Below are 20413 nucleotides of genomic sequence, written 5' to 3'. Positions count from 1 at the left end.
TTAAACTGGGAATTAATTTGATGGTAGCATACACTGGTGTGCTGCTGTGAATGCTGCTGGACGGTTTCTCCTGAGATCTGGTACGATCCCAAAGGAAAGCTCAAAATTCAGTTACTGTGAACCTGTAGATTACACACTGAAATAACCCCTGCATTATCAGTTCCGTAAGAGCTAAGTTATGCATATTGCGTTGTAAATCCATCAAGAAACAGTTCTGTTGTAATAGAAAATATCTGTAAGGTAGATGTCATCTGTTTGATTTTTCATCCTTTTGCTTGGGCCCCGTGCACGCTTGACTCAGAACACACTTTAACAGGAAGAACAGATGATGATATGGGTGATGAATGGAGCTGGAATATGAGGCCATTGGGAATGAGAAGAATAGACAGCAAAGAATCCACCAAAAACTAATCCAAAAATGTACTTTAAGTCTTATTTTGAAGGGCACAGACTAATATATAAATTATCTGGGTATTCAAAATGCGATACAAATAAAGTAAAAGGAAGTAAAATAATAGAATTGCATTGAAATTGCAACTTATACACTGTCGTGTACTTTACTAACCAGAAATTGAAAAACGCTATAACTGTATTAATTAATTGCCAATCTGTTTCTCAGTCTTGGTGTCTGAACAAACTGAATCTAAAGAATCAGGTTAGATGTAAGCTACTTGCTCTGCCATGTAGGCCCAGTGGAAGAATATTTTCACAAAATGCAAACTGTTGGAGGCAAAGAATGTACACACACCTGCCACTGAGAAAGATTGGTTTTCATAGAGCTATTTGTTGGGAGAATGTTTTGGATTTTTATTGAAGCGGAATAAGGAAGAGACTTTGACAAAAGTAACACCAGAGACCAGCAGAGGGAGGACCTGGAGACAGGGCATCTGGTAATACCAGCTTGCTGGCTTTTCCAGTGGTGCGACAGATACTTCTAGAATTGCCAGTAACTGGTGTCTGGTTGATTGCTCGCCACCGCAGGTGATTCTGAATTGCTGTGAGAGCGGAACACCCAAGGAGACAATAGAAAAGTTGTTGCACAGAATGTCTGAGGAGAGGACCCTGACTGCGGAGAGTTTGGTAAAAGTCCTTCGGGCTGTGAAGATGGCGTTCCCGGACTTGGGCCTCCTGCTGGAGAATTTGCAGAAACTAGCCACTTTGCCGAGCACCCCAGGTATTGTTAATTGCTGGCTCTCTGGACTGGAACCGCTCCTACAAAAAATTAAAACTTAAACACGCTTTAGTGCCATGCTGGGGAGCAAGATAATGTTAAGAAATGCCATTGCAAAACAGGAACTAGCTGTCACAAATCAGTGATCCTAATATTTCTGGAGTTAAGATCTGGAATCTGAGAGTCACTCTTTTCTATTAAGCTCCCTCATGATGGTCCAGTGGTGCAGGGTTTCTTCAGGTGTGGCTTTCCCAGGATGTCACGTGTCATCAAATGGGCTCACAAGGCTCACGATTTTGACACAGCATGTTGACAAATGTGAGCAGTAAAAACTCAAGTCTTGACTTCCCCATTCCCACTGTGTACTGTTTGGTTCCAGCAGCCCTCTCCTGTCCATTCAGTTCGGGGCAGTGAGTCCATATTCCATCCTTAGAAAAACACCCACTCTAGCCAGTTCTCCCCTGTCTTAGAGCACTGGAAACTAGATGGTTTTCAGAAAAAGCATATTTGGGAAGTGAGAACTTTTTTTTCTAGCTTTTAAAAGTAATATATTCTTATACAGACTTGAACAGTTTTAAAAATAAAGAAAAAACCTAAAACCCTACGATTTGATTATATCAGTATTTACACATTGTCATATTTTAATCTGTCAATTATTTGTACAGTGTTGAGATACTCTACCAAATGGTATAATTTTTCTCATTTAACAGTATAATATAAACATTCTCCCCCATTACAAAAACCTCCCTATAATCCTGTTTTTTAAGGCTAGGTAGTTTTCATTCATAAGGATGTATATGATATATTATTCATGCCCTTGTTTGGGTACACATGTAGCATAATGGTTAAGACTGTCAAGACTACTCATTTTGTAGCTGTGACCCTGAGCTAGTGACTTAAGCTTTCTGAACCTCATTCTCTCCCCTGTGAAATAAAGATAAGAAAGATACCTGTCACATTCGTTTTTGTGGCTACTATGAGATTATATATGTAAAACATTTAGCACGGTGCCTAGCATATAATAGACACTCATAAATAAATATTCGTTATTGTCTTCATTGTCATAACCACCACAAGTTATACAGTGACAATACCTTGATCCCCAGAAGCAGAATTATTGGACCAAAAAGGAGAATAAATTTTTAAATATCAGCAAAGCTAATGGAAATGCCTGATGGTGTTGATTTTCCTTTACTTTCAAATAAATATGACCTCTTAAAAGAGAGCATCTAGCAAATTGGCTCAAGGGGCATGTAAACAGAACGGTGGGTCAGCTTCACTACCACAGCCTCGGCTCATGCCTGCCTGTGTTTTGACCACCACATGGATCCTCTACCTCAGCCTTGATAAGCAACACCCCTTGAATCTGTTCATCTGAATCTGTTACAGGTGAAGCCTTCTAATTACTCCCTTCTCACCCCACCCCCTCCCCCAGCCCACTGAGCAGTCGCTAGCTTCTGCCACGGGGCACTAACTTGAGAGGCTTAATGGTCTGTGACCTGCACACCGCGTGATGGAGTGTAGACTGAAGGACATCGGAGCATGAGCACAGGCACGAGGCCTAAGCCAGGAGCTGAGCTCCTCTCCAGAGGAGACTGCCCTTGTGCTGACTTCTCTCCTCCTCTCTCATTTAACTCCCTGGTCCTCCACAGGAGAAGCCCCCAAGGAGCTGTGTTCTACCGAACATTATTGTTTTGCTAATATCCTTACAGTGCAAGCGAGCCCTGAAGATTATGGGACTGAGCTATTGAGACGGTATCACGAAAACCTCTCTGAGATTTTCACAGACAACCAGATGTTATTAAACATGATCCCGCACCTGAAGAGTTTAGCCCCTGGAGAAAGAGAGGTAAGAGAGGGGACGGGGAGGGGGGTGTAAAATGAGAAAGTAGAGAAAAAGATGAATTTTTTGAAGGTATTTATATTTTATATGAATATACACACACAGCCATGTTAAGAAATGCTAAGGGGTCAGTAGAGGAGAAATAGAAGGTGATTCCGTTCCTGAGGCGGCGTGACAAGTAGGTTAGCTGTAATTTCTGCAGTAACAGGGAAGGCCCTCAACAGGAGGCATGAAGAACTTCGTTATGTACAGAACCTCTCAGGTAGAGAGAGTGAAGGTGCTGAGAAACTCCTCCCATAGGCACAGTCCCCGGGACGCAGTGGCCAGGAAGCCCCTCACACGTGTGTTTGTGCTGCCTCTTGAAGGTCATGGAGACGCTGGTGAAACGTGACTCTGGTTCGGGTGGTTTCAGTTCTTTGATGTCAGCAGTTCTAGAAAAGCAGACTCTCTCCGCGACAGCCGTGTGGCAGCTGCTGCTGCTGGTTCAGGAGACAAAGGCCTGCCCGCTGAGCCCGCTCATGGAGGAAATGCGAAGGGAGCCGGGCGCCGGCGCTTTCTTCCGGGCAGGTAGGACCCCACCTGCTCATGACTGTCCCCACTAGAAGTTATTGTCAGCCAATAGCAGGAGCTCTCTTATGGCAGCCTCCACAGCCCTCCCATTAGAAATAAGGACGAGTCATTTTGTTTCAGGATACAAACCTTTTAACATAAAGATGCAGTAAGTATTCTAAGCTTATATTGGGAATTATACTCTGAGTGCCATTTTCCTTGCCCACCCCCAGCTGGGAGACAAGTGACGTGTATTCTCATTATGAAGAGTTGAGTTGAGAAAAGGTTAAGAGAATTTCAGAGCCCAGACGGTGCTCATCGTTTACTAATGGCTCTCAACCCCCTTTCTTCCAGTGACCACCCCAGAAAGTGCCGCCTTAGGAACCATCCTGAGGCACCGCACAGTGATCCTGGAGGCCATCCAGCACACGCTTGAACTCAAGGGCTTCACCTCAGAGGAAGAGCGCCTGGCGGAGGCTGTGAAAGAGGTGTGGTGGGAATTAAAAACGCTGTTCGGAGAGTCCAGTGCCTGGGACCGCCTCACTCCTGGGGAGGAACCAACTTCTGCAGAGTGCCTGCTGTGTACCCAGCCTCTGCCAGTCACACCTCTTCTGCTCTCCGTGGGAGATGATGTCATCCCCAGTCGACAGATAAGGGAACTGAGGCTCCCAGGGTTCAGTAGCTTGTCTAGGTTGCTCCAGCTGCTCAGAGACGAAGCAGAGTGCAAACCAGGTTCATGTGACAAACCTACTAGATTTATTCCATTTGTCTAAACCTCGGCAAACTCCAAGGGAGCCATGATACTGTTCTCTAACATGTTTTAAGAAGCAACTTCTTTTAGAGCAGCAGTTCTCAACCTGTGGGTCGCGACCCCTTTGGCAGTCGAATGACCCTTTCACAGGGATTGCCTAAGACCATCCTGCATATCAGATATTTACATTATGATTCATAACAGTAGCAACATTACAGTTATGAAGTAGCAACGAAAATAATTTTATGGTTGAGTCACAACATGAGGAACTGTATTTAAAGGGCCAGAAGGTTGAGAACCACTGTTTTAGAGGAAGGAAACTTAAATGGTCTTATGTGCTCCATTCTGGCTTCTAGAAAGAGCCAAGATACACATAGATAGAACAAAGCTTTTGCCCATATGGGGTAGCAAATAGTGCCAACTCATTTTCTGTAAGGCTTCTCACAGTGTGGCCAGCATCCCAGAAAAACCAGGTGGGGACTGGGGGAGAATTCGTGGGTGTCCACCCAGGATCAGGTGTATCTGGAGTGGGAAGACGTATAAAGGAACAAAATTAAACACAAGTTCACCGTAGTGCCTTTTGATCCACGTGGGCATGAGCGGTGTGCAGAGGGCTGGTTTCTCACTGTCCACACAGGTGCCCGCCCCCCTTAGTCTGACTCTCAAGGGGAGGAAGGTGGCACACGTTTCTGTGGGCTTCAGAGGGAAGGTCCGTCTGTTAGACTCTCCCAGCGCCACACACTTGAGAGACGGGGCTTCTGCAGCTGATCAGTTGAGCCTCACTAATGAGTCTCCTGCCTGCCTCCAGGGACAGCAGGCTTATTTAGAGAGACTTGAAAAGAGCAGAAATAAAATATCTTCCAAAATGAAAATTCCGTTTGGCCATCTGTGGATGGTTTTGCTTTATTTCCTCAGTGTACGACTCTGCTGATAGCTCTCACATTCTGAAAGAGGATGGCTTTGAAAGAATGTTCTTGGCCTCTTTAAAGCCCGTTTCTTTAAAAAGCCGAGTTTCTTGATGAAAGAAAATGATGTTTAAAAGGGTGCATCTAAGTATCTAAAAATGTAAAGCCACTGATAGTGCAGAATTACTTCCAGATATTGAAACAATTATATATTATGAAAAATTATTTTGATCTTCAAGGCAGAAACACCAACAACCAAATCCTACAGTTGTCCAGTCTTTTAATATTAGAGCTTGAGAAGTTTTTTGGGAGACGCCTGGTTGCTGAGAGGGTATTTCTCATAGCACATGCTTCCTGCTTCCTGGCTGCACCTTTTGTATCTGCACATTTGCCTTCCAGGTGCCTCCCTTTTTCACTTGTTAATTTCCATGTTTTTTGGAAAACAGGGCTCTCCACTACATTTATCACAGGCATTGTAAGCTTGTTATAGACGGAGCAATGCCTTCCTGAAATTAGCTTTTATCTTTTTTAAGTTGCAAATCATGTAGAAAATCTGTTGATACTAACCGCAAACCTTCGTCTCGTGGTGTTCATTTAGATTCTGAGCATCTCCTCTGAGACAGCCAGCCCTGAAGCTTCCCTGCGAGCAGTGCTGAGCAGAGCCACAGAGAAATCGGTGTCGGCCACTGAGATGTGTCAGCTCCTGTGCAGCGCCCGCCGCTGCTTCCCAGGCCTGCAACCTGTCGTGCAGGAGTTAGCTCACACTGGTGAGGAATGGGTGGGTGGGTGGGTGGGGTCCTGTCAGGCCCCCAGGGGTTTCCATATTGGAGAGAAGAGGCAGCAGTTCATGTGAGAGTTCATCCATAGCCACCTTATTTACTAGAGGCCTAGTGCATGAAATTCGTGCATGGGGAGGTGGGGGTGGGGGTATCCCTCAGCCTGGCCTGCACCTTCTCCAATCGGACATCCCTCTCACAATCCGACACTGCTGGCTCCTAACTGCTCACCTGCCTTCCTGTCTGCCTGATTCCCCTAACCGCTCCCCTGCTGGCCCGATTGATGCCTAACTGCTCCCCTGCTCCCCTGCTGTCCTGATCATCCCCAACTGTCCTCCCCTGCCGGCCTGGTGGCCTCTAAATGCCCTCCCCTGCCAACCTGGTTGCCCCTAACTGCCCTCCCCTGCAGGCCTGGTCCCCGCCAACTGCCCTCCCCCTGCTTGCCTGGTCGCCCCCAACTGCCCTTCACTGCAGGCCTGATCTCCCCCAACTGCCCTCCCCTGCTGGCCTGATCACCCATAACTGCCCTCCTCTGCTGGCCATCTTGTGACAACGTCACACGAGGGCATGACGCCACCTAAGCTTTTATTATATAGGATTTTACATGCTCTCGGTACTTAGAAAAGTCATAGACATAGATGCAAAATGATACTCTTTGTGATAATCAAGTAAAGATGATATTATTTCAGAGTTTTCTGAGGATCTCAAGTAGTCTGCATTCTCCTCTAAGAAGGAAAGTTAGGGAGCAAAGGAGAAACTTAGAGCCATGAGATTTCTCTGCTATGCAGGTTTCCTTACTCAGGAAAATGGGGAGAAGGACAGGTGGAAGGTGAGTAATAAATTCCACCTGGGAGCCAACAACAAAGCTGCTGCGAAGGCAGCTGAGCCCGCTGAAGAAGACTGCCAGTCCCGGAAGCAGAGCGACCAAGGGGAGGCTCGGGCCTCGCCAGGACAAGAGGAAGATACTTCTGCCTCCCCTGACTCTGCCAAGAAGAGCTTTGTGTGTAAGGCCTGTGACAAGAGCTTCCATTTCTACTGCCGCCTGAAGGTGCACATGAAGCGCTGCCGGGTGGCCAAGAGCAAGCAGGTGCAGTGTAAGGAGTGCAGTGAGACCAAGGATTCTAAGAAAGAGCTGGAGAAGCATCAGCTGGAGGCCCATGGTGCAGGGGGAGAGGCTGACGTCCCCAAGAAGAAGAAGAAGAGGCTTCCAGTGACCTGTGACCTCTGTGGAAGAGAATTTGCTCATGCCTCAGGTACGTTCCGGAGGGCGAAGTAACTGGGCACGAGCATTCTGGATGCTGTGGTCTGGACTCCAGGCCTGGCTCCCGGTTGTATGCATTCAGGGCTGGGGATGGGCTTAGAAAACAGCAGGTCCCTACAGAGGCCGGTGGTGTTTCGAGAAGAGCATGAGCTTTGGAATCTGTTCTCTGAACTTTAATTTCCCCATCAGTAGGCAACCTGATTCCACCTACTTTTTTAGATTGTTATGAAGATTTAAGATAATACAGCTAAACACCTAGTACAGTACCTACATTTAAGTTAGTACTTAGTAAATTGTAGGTGTTATTCATAATGATAACCAACTATTTTAACATCTGACTCTTAGGCTTGTATGCATCACTTGAATCTGGATAATAAAAAAGAGAAACCATGGGGACATCGTCAGAATAGTTTTCCCTTGCCCCAGATGTTGGGTAAACCTAATGAAACATAACAGTGAGTTTTGTTTCACTCTTTCTGGGTGACTGGGTCCTGTTGTAGAGAAGGAGAGAGAGGATAGGAAAGAAAAACCTAGGGCCCTTCATGCCTGATGGAACCATGAGTGGGACTGAGGTGACTTTCGGAGTGCTGGGCAGATGGGCAGCACGGCCGTGTGAGGTCAAAGCACATAGGACCTGGTGTCCGTGGTTCATGCTGGGCTTCCTCATGAGTCCTGGCCTGAGGCATGTTGGGGTGTACCTGACACTGGATACGAGGTAGCGTCATGGCACAATGACTGGTATCTCTCCGGTCCCTGGCCGGCCTCCCCAGGCATGCAGTACCACAAGCTGACCGAGCACTTTGATGAGAAGCCTTTCTCCTGCGAAGAGTGTGGGGCAAAGTTTGCAGCCAATTCTACCCTGAAGAACCACCTCCGCCTCCACACTGGGGACCGCCCGTTCATGTGCAAGCACTGCCTCATGACCTTCACCCAGGCCTCGGCCCTGGCCTACCACACCAAGAAGAAGCACTCAGAAGGTGAGGCATGGGGGATTTTTTGTTTTTTTATGTTTTTATTGATTTCAGAGAGAAGAAGGGAGAAGGAGAGCGGGATAGAAACATCAGTGATGAGAGGGAATCATTGATCAGCTGCCTCCTGCACGCCCCACATGGGGATTGAGCCACAACCCAGGCACGTGCCCTGACTGGGAATCAAACCATGACCTGGCCGAAACCGGTTTGGCTCAGTGGATAGAGCGTCGGCCTGCGGACTGAAAGGTCCCAGGTTCGATTCCGGTCAAGGGCATGTACCTGGGTTGCGGGCACATCCCCAGGGGGGATGTGCAGGAGGCGGCTGGTCGATGTTTTTCTCTCATAGATGTTTCTGACTATCTCTCTCCCTTCCTCTCTGTAAAAAATCAATAAAATATATATTTAAAAAAAAACACCAAAAAACAAAAAACCATGACCTGATTCATAGGTCACTGCTTAACCACTGAGCCACACTGTCTGGGCAAGAATTTCTCCATTCTCCTGACACTTTAATTGTGTGAGCTGCCTGAAAACCCACTTGGAATTAGGCAGGATCTAAACTCAAGAAGATTAAAAACAGAACAGAATGTAAAATCTCTAGGCACACAGAGGACTAGGAACACATGTGCGCAGGCATGTAAATGCTCTGGTGAATGATTCTTAGGGGAGGCTGACTAACGCAGTGCTATGACTTTATAGTCAGAATTTACATAAAGCCAGGAATTCCCTGGACTTTAAGGTGGACTTGGAGATGGGACAGGCCTTGGTGGAGCACCTACTGTGGATCGGGCAGTGGCGGATGCCGAGTGACTAAGCTGGATCCTTTGCTCACAGAGCTGGTGGCTCAGCGTGTGTCTAGTGTAGAGAGAGTGACAGTGCAGTCACCAGTGGTGTGATACCCAACAATACCCGGAGATCCAGGAGGAGAACGTGGGGGTTTCTGGTCGGGTTGGAGGGGAGGAGCCTTCTCCAAGGATTCTGCGTAGTTCGGAGCATTTATATGGAAGTGCTAATGCTGTCTGCATCTCGCCTGGATTGCCGTAGCCTCCTAACTGTTCTCCTCTCCCCCTCCCCCTGGACAGTGCTCTCAGTACACAGGCAGGGTGGTCCTTTTGAAACTAAAACATATCCTGTCGCTCTCTGCTCAAAACTCCGAGAAGGCTCTTCACCTCACTTCTCCTGACCACCTGTGTGGAATCTCAAGGACCCAGCCCAGTTCTCCATGGTGCTTGTCATGTGATATATTATCTACCTTAGTCATTGCTTAGAGTGAGTCTCCCCCGTTAGAATGAAAGCTTTATGAGGGCAGTGCTGTTAGTCTTTTTGTTTCATTGCTTAGCGATGGAAGACGCTCAGTAAACACTGAGTAAATGAATTTCTTGAGCCCTGCTGCAGGCCCTGGGGACAGTGTAACTGTATACTCTCCTCTCGGTAAAGCAGACCATAAACAAATAAGTGTGTAATATAAATTCGGGTAGTGGTCCTTGTGTGAAGAGAAATAAGGCAGGGTAACCAACAAGAGGACAGGGGTGGGGAGGAGCCTGTTTATTTAATCAGAAAAGGCCTCTGAGAGCTGAGAATTGAGTAGAAACATGAATGAAGTGAGAGATGGAACCAGCAGAAGCTTGAGGAGAAAAGCATCCCATGCAGGAATGAGCTGAGCTGTTTGAGAGACCAAAGGAACTAGAAGGAGCTGAAGCAGAATAAACGAGTGAGTGCTGAGAGATGCGGTCAGAGAGGTTGCCAAAGGCCAACCTTGCAGGGTCTTACACACCAAGGTAAGGGCTTTGGTTTTATGCAAACTGTGTATTACAAACAGTGGCTTAAAACACCGCTTAGGAGGTTAAAAGTCCAAAATGGGTCTTACGAGGCTAACATTTGTCAGAGTTAGAAAATAGAGAAGCCAAGTGACTTGTAACTTATAACTATAACCAATGGGGAGAAGCTTTGAGTCTCACCTTTATGTGCTGCTGCAGTTCCATACTGAATACGTTCAGGGGGTCCAGACTTGGGGGTTTCTGGACACCCAGATATATCTGTTTCCTGCCTGTGGAATGAGTTCTGCCATATTTGTGGTGGCCTGGTTAAAAGATGGGTAATCTGTGTGGTGAGAGCTCTGTCCTTGTTCCTCAGCGGGGAGACCACACTGACACCCGCTGTTTATCAGCTGTGTTTATGAGGCATCCTCTGATGGGATGGCTCAGGCTCTCACCCATCATATTGCAAATTGCCTCATGTCTAGTGCCGGCTCTAATAAACGCATGTGTATTTCCAGGAAAAATGTACGCGTGCCAGTACTGTGATGCTGTGTTTGCCCAGTCCATCGAGCTGTCCCGCCATGTGAGGACCCACACCGGGGACAAGCCCTATGTCTGCAGGGACTGTGGCAAGGGCTTCCGGCAGGCCAATGGCCTCTCCATCCACCTGCACACCTTTCACAGTATGTACTGAGACTCTGACTGACAGGCATTCAGCACAGACCTGGCCTTGAGAAGACATTTGACAATCATAACAGAATTGTCACTCTACCAGAGCTGGGCCCCAGTCAAGGCCCCAGACATGTGACAGTCATAACAAATTTTCACTCTGCCAGAGCTGGGCCCCACTCTGGGTCATTACCTACGTCAGCCATTTCCTGCTTGTGCCGCCCGCACTCTCTAAGCCGTGACTTCCCTCCTTTGTAGAATAGGACTGAGACTAGAACCTACTCACAGGGTTATTGGAAGGATTAAGTGGGTTAACATATACAAGGCACTGAGAACGTGCCTGTCACACTGTGTCATTAAACATTACCTATGAAAGCGTTTTTATTATCAAGTCTAAAATGGGGAGCAAGGGAGCATTCCTCCTGTCATTCATACGACTAACAGCAAAGGAAATAGTGATGCTCTGGGGAGTATGTCGGAAATCTCTAGGGAGAAGTAGAAAACAGAAATGCCCTCTATAAGCCAGGGAGAGCAGTACACCCTGGAAAGCAGTAAAACAGACTTTAACTTGTAAGATGTGAAGTGAGGACTTGCGGGAACTCTTTGATTGCAGAGATGGTTAATCCAGAAGCTGCGGAGGAATCCCACCTCCCGGGATGAAGCTAGGATAGTCAGGTGATCACTGTACTGACTTCTGGTCCTGGGAGCCTGTGACCTTGCATGACCTCTCAACAAAGTCTTGTACCTGGAGCTGTGCACGCACGGCCACCCACACCTCACTGACCACTGCCTGTGTTTTTTCCCACCCCTTTCTCTCATGGATGTCCCTCATGGAACCAGACATAGAAGATCCGTATGACTGCAAGAAGTGCAGGATGAGCTTCTCCACTCTGCAGGATCACCGCAAGCACATCCACGAGGTGCACTCCAAGGAGTACCACGCCTGCCCTACGTGTGGGAAGATCTTCAGCGCCCCCTCCATGCTGGAGCGCCACATGGTGACGCACGTTGGAGGGAAGCCCTTCAGCTGCGGGATCTGCAACAAAGCCTACCAGGTGACCGCAGGTTCCCTAGGCGCTTGCCCCTGTCCCTCGGCTTCTCTCCCCTTGGTCTGGTTTGTGGAGCACATCGTGTCTCCAGGTGGGTCGACTTGGCTGCTTCTCATGAAGATGCAGCTTGTACTAATGCAGATTCTCTAAGGTGATCTGGTGGGAGTAATACGGGAGGTGGGGGGAGGGGGAGGCTCTAAATGGAGCCGAGTTCTCACCCTCTAACCTGGGTGCTGCTTTCTCCAGGGCTCTCACATTCCTTAGACTCTGTTGACCCGAGTGTGGAAGGACATGAGAATGGCAGTCGGGCCTGTAACGCTGCCTAGAAGTATTTTGTTTAGGACAATTATTTTTAACTCCCAGGGAAGGGCTCTGCTTTTTACCTTAGAATTTGGTATGTAATTAAAGGGAAACTCCATAGAGAACCGAAAAGAAACCACACGTATGGAAACCTAAGAGCACAGGGAAGAGAAGGGTCCTTGCTGGCATGTGTAAGATGTAAGTTATGGAGAGAAGCCCAGCCACTCATTGCAGTTCCACAGAGATTGGGAAGTTGACTTTGTACCAAGCCTTGTGCTGGGACATTACAGTGCAGAGCTGAGGAAGGCCTGGGCTTGGTCCCTAGGAAACCGTGGGATTGTGGGGAGAGTCCCGGTGCGGCTCCGAACCCAGGAAGGAGGGGTCCCCTGCACCTGGGCACCGGGAGCGGTGAGACACGGCTCAAGGGGAAGAACAGACGCCAGGATTCGAATCTTGCTCCTGATACTTACTAATCGTGTGACCCTGGGCAAGTCATCGTGTGACCCCTCTGTGCCTTAGCCTCCGCCTCACAGAAAAGATTCTAACTCCTCCCGCATGGGCTTGTGGTGAGGAGTGAGTGTCCTGCTGAGCCTGCCCCGTGGTGGTGCCTCTTCCCACAACACTAGCCTCTGCCAGGCCAGCACTCGATGGCAGGGACGAGTGGAAGTCCAGACCCACGCTGACCTGAGAGCCGTTTCCCTCTCGCAGGAGGGCTTTAGGAGCTCTCGGCTTGCTGGAACATCCTGAAACTGAACACTTGCCAAATTCCTTGCAGCAATTGTCTGGTCTGTGGTACCACAATCGGACCCACCACCCTGATGTGTTTGCTGCTCAGAACCACCGATCTTCTAAGTTCTCATCACTCCAGTGCAGCTCGTGTGACAAAACCTTTTCCAACACCATTGAACACAAGAAGCACATCAAAACAGAGCACGCAGGTGAGCGGTGCCAGGCGGGGAGCAGAGAGGCTTAGGGATGTGGATCCTGGGTTTACCCCGAACCCCACCTTAGGGCTAGAGTAGGGTGCGAAGGTAATCACCTTCGTTCTCCCAGCACCCCTGAAGGGTGCCTCCCTGGTGCCCATAACAGCAGCCTGAGTGGCAGTAGTTCTCCAACCCAGAGATGGAGGGCAGTGTAAGCTGCTACCAGCTTACATTCAGCCACAGCACACAGCAAGGGCGGCTCTGGTGCAGACAGGCCTGGGGGGAAATCCTGACCAGCACTCATCAGCTTGCATGCCCTTGCAGGCGACTTCTCCTTTCTGAGCCTGCTTCCTTCTCTTTAGGATGCCCGTATTAATACCCACCTTGCAGGTGAATTTGGGGATAATCACAACAGCCAGCAGTTCTGAAGCATTTCCTATGTGCAAGGCACTATGCTAAGCACTCCATGTGTATTTTGTCCTTTAATCCTCACAACCACCTGCGTCTAGGCCAGCCGTGGGCAAACTATGGCCCGCGGGCTGGATCCGGCCAGTTCGGCTGTTCTATCCGGCCCGCAGAGCCGAAAGAGCGGAGGGTTCTCTTGCTCTCCCCTCCGCTCCTTCACCAGCAGCAGTGTTAACATGGCAACGTCGGGAAACACGGCCGCAGCTCCTTCTTCTGAGTCCAGTTTAAGAACCCACTGTGGCCCTCGAGTCAAAAAGTTTGCCTACCCCTGCTCTAGGCCATCTGGACCCAGACCTGGCGTCTTCACCACTAGAGTGCACGATATGTCATAGGTGGAAGGTTCTTGGCACTTGGTAGGTGCCTGCTCGGTGTTAGGCGTCACCCCCGCCCCAGCCCTGTCACTGTCCAGCCATAGGGAGCCATCCTTTTGTTCTTCCCTGTGTGCTTTGCAGATATGAAGTTCCATGAATGTGAGCAGTGTAAGGAGATCTTCCCCACGCCAGCTTTGCTTCAAGTTCACATCAAGTGCCAGCACTCAGGTCAGTGCCCTGGGGATGCGGTTGAGCTGCCCTGCCCAGCAGAGACACTCCTCTCCACTGTTCACAGCTGTGCAACCCAGGCCAAGTAGCCTCGCTACCTGTGCCTCAGTTTCCTCATCCATAAAACGGGGACAGGTGTATTCCTACCTCATCAGGCAACTGTAAGGATTGGATATGCCAGTAGACAAAATACACATAGGGGCCTGGCACCAGTCAGCATCCTGTAACCATGACCTGTGATTGTCCTTATTACTGCTATGTCTCATTAAATCTAAAATGCCAGTTTAAGATGCACCCTTTAAAAAGAATGAACCATTAAGAAAGAAAAGCAGCTGCTAATTAAACTCTGCTTCCTTGTCACTTAGAACTTACAGATTATTCTAAGTGCTGTTTTGGACTTAATTTGACATAGGTTTTTATGCATTCTTATGTATATATAAAAAGGAAACAGAAGAAGTAAATTAAGGTCAGATTCCAGCTTCTCGGAGTAGCTTTCAACTCAGATTATTGACGTGCGTGTTATTCCACATGGTGGTAAACTGCCGTCGGGAGTGCTGGGTGGAGCACCATGGGAAACTGGTTTATTTTTCATTCCCGCTTAGGGGATGTCTGAGAACTCACCCCTCGCCTCCTCTCTCCTAAGCCTTTGGGTTCCAGTCAGTGAAAGACATGCACTGCTCCTGTCTTGGGAATTTTCTTCCAGGCCCTGGGCACACACTGTGCAGGTCCTGGTGCTGGACTTCATCCGGTTTCGATGTTCTTCGTGCAGTCGTTGACAGTGACGCCCGACTGCCACCGCACCCGTAGTGCCGTTAAATGCCATCGAATCCATTTCAGGGATGTTAATACATGCTTCCTAGAATTGATGACATACAATGTCGGCAGCACCTTCCCTGCCGCTGAGTGAACAGCGGGCATCCACAGGGGCGGTTTAGCCTGAACCCAGGCTACTGAAGCTGTGGTTCACAGAGGCTTCAGGCCCACAGAACCCGGGTCTGCCTTTGAGCGTGTTCCTCACTGCACCTTCCTCTCCCTGCCCTTGTCTCTCAGCCGTTTCACCCACAGCTCATCCTTGTCTCCTGCCTCCAGGCTCGCAGCCATTCAGGTGCTTGTACTGTGCAGCCACCTTCCGCTTCCCCGGAGCACTGCAGCACCACGTCACCACGGAGCACTTCAAGCAGTCGGAGAGCACCTTCCCCTGTGAGCTCTGTGGGGAGCTCTTCACCTCCCAGGCCCAGCTGGAGGGTCACCTGGAATCGGAGCACCCAAAGGTGACGGGCACTGAGACCCAGGCAGCAGCCTCGCAGGTGGTGCAGGTGACTCAGACACAGGGGTGCTAGCATGGTGTTCCTAAGGCTTCTCTAGGGTTCTCTCCCTCCCAACACCAGCCTCTCTCTCTGGGGCTCTCAGAGGTCCTGTAAGCGATACAGGTTCTGTCAGAATCTCTCTGGACTTCTTGCCAAACAGAACAGAAAGTTCTAGTGTCCTGGTGGCCACATGCGAGATGCCCCTAAGTAGCAGGAGCCGAGAACAAGAATTTCCAAAAGCGGAACCACCTAGGCGGCTCTCCCGATTCACGCACTTCCCGCCTCCTGGGAGGCACCGTGGGATGTGGTGAGAGCCGCGGGAGCCTCGAGAGGTGGGGAGCTCTTTGTTGGGAGCTCCTTCACCCCGAGAGCTCCTCTGGCTGGCGCAGACACACGTGGGCACATGGGCCTTTCGCCTTTACCGGGTGGGAAGCACCTCCTAATATGTGTTGAGGCCAAGCTTGCTCCCGCCCCCTTTCATTGTTCTTCTCGTCTTCTTCAAGAGGGGGGCAGAAAGGAAAAGCAGCTCCCCTCTGAGCACTGGCAGGAATTTGTGGGGGGACTGGAGAGGAGCTGCAGGCTGATGGTACAGCCGCCCAGCCTCCGGGGCACCATCTGTGAGCCGTGTTCTACAGCCTCCAGGGTGCGAGGGCAAGGCAAGGGGCGGGCCTCTGGGTGACTCTCGTGCCTCATTCCAGAGGGCTCTGCTCTTAGCGTCCTCACCTGTTCGGATTCTTGGTACGCTGGCCTCTGGGAGAGCCCATTGCCGAGAGAAAGAGAAAGAACACACGGCTTGAAAACTACTCTCCGGCTGATTTTTGGTTGCACATCACAGTTGGTCCCTCCACTCCCAGCAGCACAGAGACGTGGCTGAGCTGGGCTGCCCCACAGCTGCCCACTTTTATCTCGTGCCCAGCTCCCCACTCTAAGCTTGTTCTCAAGAGCCATGGTACCCATGCCCCGGAGGCACTCTGGCTTAAAATAGCAGGGGCATGAGGTCCCAGCAGGAACTGGGTGTACTTAGCACAGACTAGTTCTCCCTGCGACAGGAAGGCCATCTTTAACAGATGCCGACGTGGAAGGGGTATGTGGCTTGTGGCGGGTGGGAAGGTGCCTGCCTGCCATCCTGGTGAGCCAAATGAGTGAGTTGACAGAAGCCACACTTCATCCACTCACTCTGTAGCCATGGAGCCACGGGAGGCTCTTAGCCTGATCAGGTCCAGAAACACCACTGTCGGCAAATCATTCCAGTGTCCGTGGTTCTAGCATGAAGCTGACACCTTCGTCACATTCCTTTCGAATGACTCTTACTCTGCAATGTAATCGTCAAGACGGGAAGGCCCAGTGTGAGAAGCCGAGCTGGTGTGTAATCAGAGTCCGGGCCCTGAGATGGCATACTGAGCTAAATTATAGCAATTTAACACACGGTTATTTAAATTGTTTGCCTGCCTCTCTTTTGCATCACTGGTGTGTAAGATTTGCCTCTTCCCATTAGGCACGTGTAATTGCTCTCCTCAGGTGAAAACATAAATATGATCATTACAGCTGAGATGGAAACCATATAAATTCGGGGGAGCTAACGGTGGACCCTGCCCAGAGCCTCATGGTCTTTTCCTTTCAGGTGATCCAAACCCCGGAGCCAGCCGCCTCAGCAGAGCAGGTGATCACTTTGGAGGAGACCCAGCTTGCTGGATCGCAGGTGTTTGTGACGTTGCCGGACTCGCAGACGTCTCAGACCAGCTCTGAGCTCGTGGCGGTGACCGTGGAGGATCTGCTGGACGGGACCGTGACCCTGATCTGTGGTGAGGCCAAATGAGTGGCTGCCCATCGGTGAAGGGGCCTGCGCTTGCAGCAAAGAGAAAGCTCTGTGGCGGGCCCTTTGCTCTCCGTCCCTGGCTGTCCTGCATGATGAGCATCTTAGCCCAGCACCAACCAAAATGGCCTCACTTGGAAAATAGATGGAAGACGTGTCATTGTTCTCACAGCACCAACAGTGCCAACCCACCGCCCTCCCACAGGCTGGCCGTGGCCTCCGGGACACTGTCCATCCCTCAGCAGAGCATAGCTTCTGAAATAGAGTTGGAAAGCCATGGGCAGGAGCTGGTGACCAGGTAAGCAGAGAGGTGCCAGGAGCCCGCAGCCTTCTGCACAGAATGGCAGGTGTGGGGCTGCAGGTGCTGTCAGTGCCTTCTGCCCACGTAAGAATGAGAGAAAAGCACCCACGGACCATCCAGGGGCCCCCAGTCTTGAGCACACTTGGCTCCTTCCTCCCATCTCTCACCCCCCCAGCTGCTGGTCATGGACAGGAGCAGCCTGTGAACATCAAGGCCTCCTCTACCTGGGACTCCCACCCGGGCAGCGCCGTCAGCCCTTCCGCAAGTGAAGCCTTGGGAGAGTTCCTGCTGGACGTGTTCAGTGAGGCCATCGACTGCAAAGCCGTCCCTGCCCCTCCGGGAGCTTCGCGGTGCTCTGTACTGAAGGCTGAGCCTCGGCCTTCCCCGTGGCCCAATCCCCTTCCCTGTCAACGCCTGCCTTCTGCCCGACCTGGAGCCGTGCCCCTCCCTCCGGAGCATGTAATAGAGCTCACAACCCACGCCAGGTGGAGCAGTGCCCGTGACCGCCCGGCGCTCCCTCCTGCCACTGTCCTCCACGCTGGGTGTTGGCCTGCTGTCTGCCTCTTCCAGGCTGCCACTGCTTCTGCAGGTCAAGGATCCTTTGGAGTCTGAATCGCACCAGGCTTTTTATTTCCGTTCCTAACATGTAATCTGATAATTAATGGGTTGTGGAGTCCATTATGAAGTGCAATTAGATGGATATAGGTCCCCGCCATTTGGAGAGAATGACTAGCATTTATCTTCCTTTCCTCCATGCCAGGAGGTTGGTCTGCTAGTGCAGTGTTTACACACAGGCAGGCTCCCTGCCACCTCGGGGCTTGCCCCCCTGCAGAGGGCAGTGCCCAATGTGATCACTGGCCTTCAAGCTCGAGGTGGCAGAAGACTAGCCCGCCCCTTTCCAAGCACATTTCACATCGCCAGGGGCAAGCAGGGATAAAGGGTCCACGTTGGTCACGGGACAGGCTTTTATTGCCACCACACACTGCTGGAAAGGCAGAGGTGGGCCCTTAACACTGACCAGTATGTTCGTGGCCCAGGGCCTGTGCAGGCAGCGAGCGCCTGTCTGGGCCCTCCACCCGTACTCCTGCCTCCAGGGTGTCCTCATTGTGATACGCAAATCGCTGCAGCTGGTCAGCTCAGGGGTCTTCATTCTGAAGTCAATGATGTTTTCAAAGGCAAGTCGGCCTCAGAAGCCAAAAACTGGCCAGAAGATGGTGCTCAAACCTTTGAGACTTCGCCTCCACGTGAAACCTTCACAGCTTCTGCCAAGCCCGTCTGTCTCCTTAAGGTTTTCACCTGCGAGCTGTCAGCCCGGGAGCGCTCTCCATCTGCAAGTGGCGAAATGGCACTGACTCCCGCTGACACCAGATAAACCCACTGAAAGAGTGGAGTGGTCTGTGCTTACAGCGCCTGAGGCCCAGCCCAGCGATGAGGACACAGCTCCTCAGAGCCGCAGGCTGCGACTGGGAGCTGCGTGTCCTCAGGACATCAGCCAAAACACAAATGAAAAGGAATTGCCGGGGGCCTGCAGGAGAGAGTGGTTTCTCCTTTTAAACAGTCTTCCGCATAAAAAAGGTGCATGTTTTAAACTCACGTTCGGATCCTTTCCGGTGCTGAGAACCCCTTTCTTAATTTCTGATGGAGCCGGGCTGTGGCAGGACATGTGTTTTCTCCCGTCACCAGCCCAGGCCGCCGTGCTGGGAGCTACACGGACGCCAGACTGACTGCTGCTGTCAGACTCATCGGGGCACCCGCGTCGGGCACGGCCTTGTGCTCATTCTCGTCGGGGATGAGGAAGGGCCATCCCAGGTTTAGTCTCTGCTCCGAGGGGACCTTTACAAGATGCGGCATTGGCAGTGACCTTACACTCTCCCTCTCTAGAGATGCCAGGTGTGATTTTATTGTAGAAAAACTTTTCTAGCTCTAGCTGGCCATTTTATTCTTTCCCCCACTTCTGCCAGAGAGACCTTCTGAGTTACTGCCACAGAGGACACTGTTATCATGGTCTCGTCCAGCTCACCGACTTGCTTCATAGCAGTGGTCTTCTCTGCCTCGTTGCTGTGGGTGCTGCCTATGGCCTCGGGCTGAACGCGGGGCATTTGCGGTGGTCTGGAGGAGTCCGTGGCTCCCGGAGCTCCTGAGACAGCTGGTGAGGACAGGCAGGCAGACTGCGAGCGGGAGTCTAATTCGGTGGGAGTGATGGGAGCCACTTAGGGACAGGACTTACCATCCAGGTAAGTGAGAAGCGTGTAGATGGTTCAGGAGCAGGATGGCCGTAGGGAGATGTCCCCGCCCCTGAGCAGAGCCTGAGGCCAGAGGGGCAGCACAAGGGCAAAGAAGGTGTTTCCTCATCTATTTTATAAAGCCCATCTCCTGTCTCAGAAGTGTGTTTGGAAAACTGAGGCCATGTCTTCATGGTCTGCAGTGTGAGTCCTGGGTTCCCTGGAGATTGCAGCCCTCCCTGGGGTTGCTTCAGACTCTCCTCCTGCTGACAGTGGAACACATCAGCCTCGCCCCAGGGAGGGCCCGCGAGGGGCTGAGGATGAATGGGAGACCAGCCCCGTTCTCTGCGCCTGGGCTAGTGAGGAACTCTCCCAGGTCGAGATGAGGCGGCCCTAAGAGTTCCTCTCTCACCCAGGCAATGTGGCACCACAGGCTGGTGGCAGACTAAGGAGGTGTGAGGGATGTGCCTTTAAATCTGATGTGACCAAGGATGGAGGAAACTGCTCACCTTACATTGAGTGGTTCTTACAAGCAATGTTTCTAGTACACTGGAACTAGAAAGCTGGACAGTGATGGAGAAAATGCTGGCATGTCTTCATCAGTCCTCCCCAAAGAATTCAGCAGCCAGGCCTGCTCTGTGTGGCCCAGTGCATCCCAGGGACCGTGGGCAGTAGGAGAAAAAGGAGGACTTGGGGTTGAAGGGAGTGTGAAGGCAAGTTGGTAACTGTTTTGGTTGCCATGGAAAACCTTGGGACTGGTAGGACTTGGGCCAAAGGCTCAGAAGCACAGTCAGAACTCAGAAACTTCTACACCATCGACTCAGCACAGAAACTACCTTGG

At 50.7% G+C, this 20413-nt stretch overlaps 1 protein-coding gene across 1 annotated transcript in view; it reads left to right on the top strand.

Annotated features, from left to right (window-relative positions):
• The window catches only part of ZBTB40 (zinc finger and BTB domain containing 40), a 69750-nt gene extending 52089 nt beyond the window's left edge, over nucleotides 1–17661 (top strand). Inside the window, exons 7-19 of the mRNA XM_059690898.1 lie at nucleotides 982–1174; nucleotides 2884–3020; nucleotides 3380–3581; nucleotides 3918–4051; nucleotides 5818–5986; nucleotides 6784–7248; nucleotides 8027–8233; nucleotides 10503–10667; nucleotides 11494–11708; nucleotides 12778–12940; nucleotides 13843–13929; nucleotides 15019–15245; nucleotides 16858–17661. Coding sequence (XP_059546881.1) covers nucleotides 982–1174; nucleotides 2884–3020; nucleotides 3380–3581; nucleotides 3918–4051; nucleotides 5818–5986; nucleotides 6784–7248; nucleotides 8027–8233; nucleotides 10503–10667; nucleotides 11494–11708; nucleotides 12778–12940; nucleotides 13843–13929; nucleotides 15019–15245; nucleotides 16858–17052 — 2559 coding nt within the window. The 3' untranslated portion in view covers nucleotides 17053–17661. The remainder of the gene's footprint in view (nucleotides 1–981; nucleotides 1175–2883; nucleotides 3021–3379; nucleotides 3582–3917; nucleotides 4052–5817; nucleotides 5987–6783; nucleotides 7249–8026; nucleotides 8234–10502; nucleotides 10668–11493; nucleotides 11709–12777; nucleotides 12941–13842; nucleotides 13930–15018; nucleotides 15246–16857) is intronic.
• The last annotated feature ends 2752 nt before the right edge of the window (nucleotides 17662–20413 follow it).

Source organism: Myotis daubentonii, chromosome 3, assembly GCF_963259705.1.
Source record: "Myotis daubentonii chromosome 3, mMyoDau2.1, whole genome shotgun sequence".
Lineage (NCBI taxonomy): Eukaryota > Metazoa > Chordata > Mammalia > Chiroptera > Vespertilionidae > Myotis > Myotis daubentonii.
Note: the sequence above shows the minus strand (reverse complement) of the source record. Positions and strands in the feature narration are given on the sequence as shown.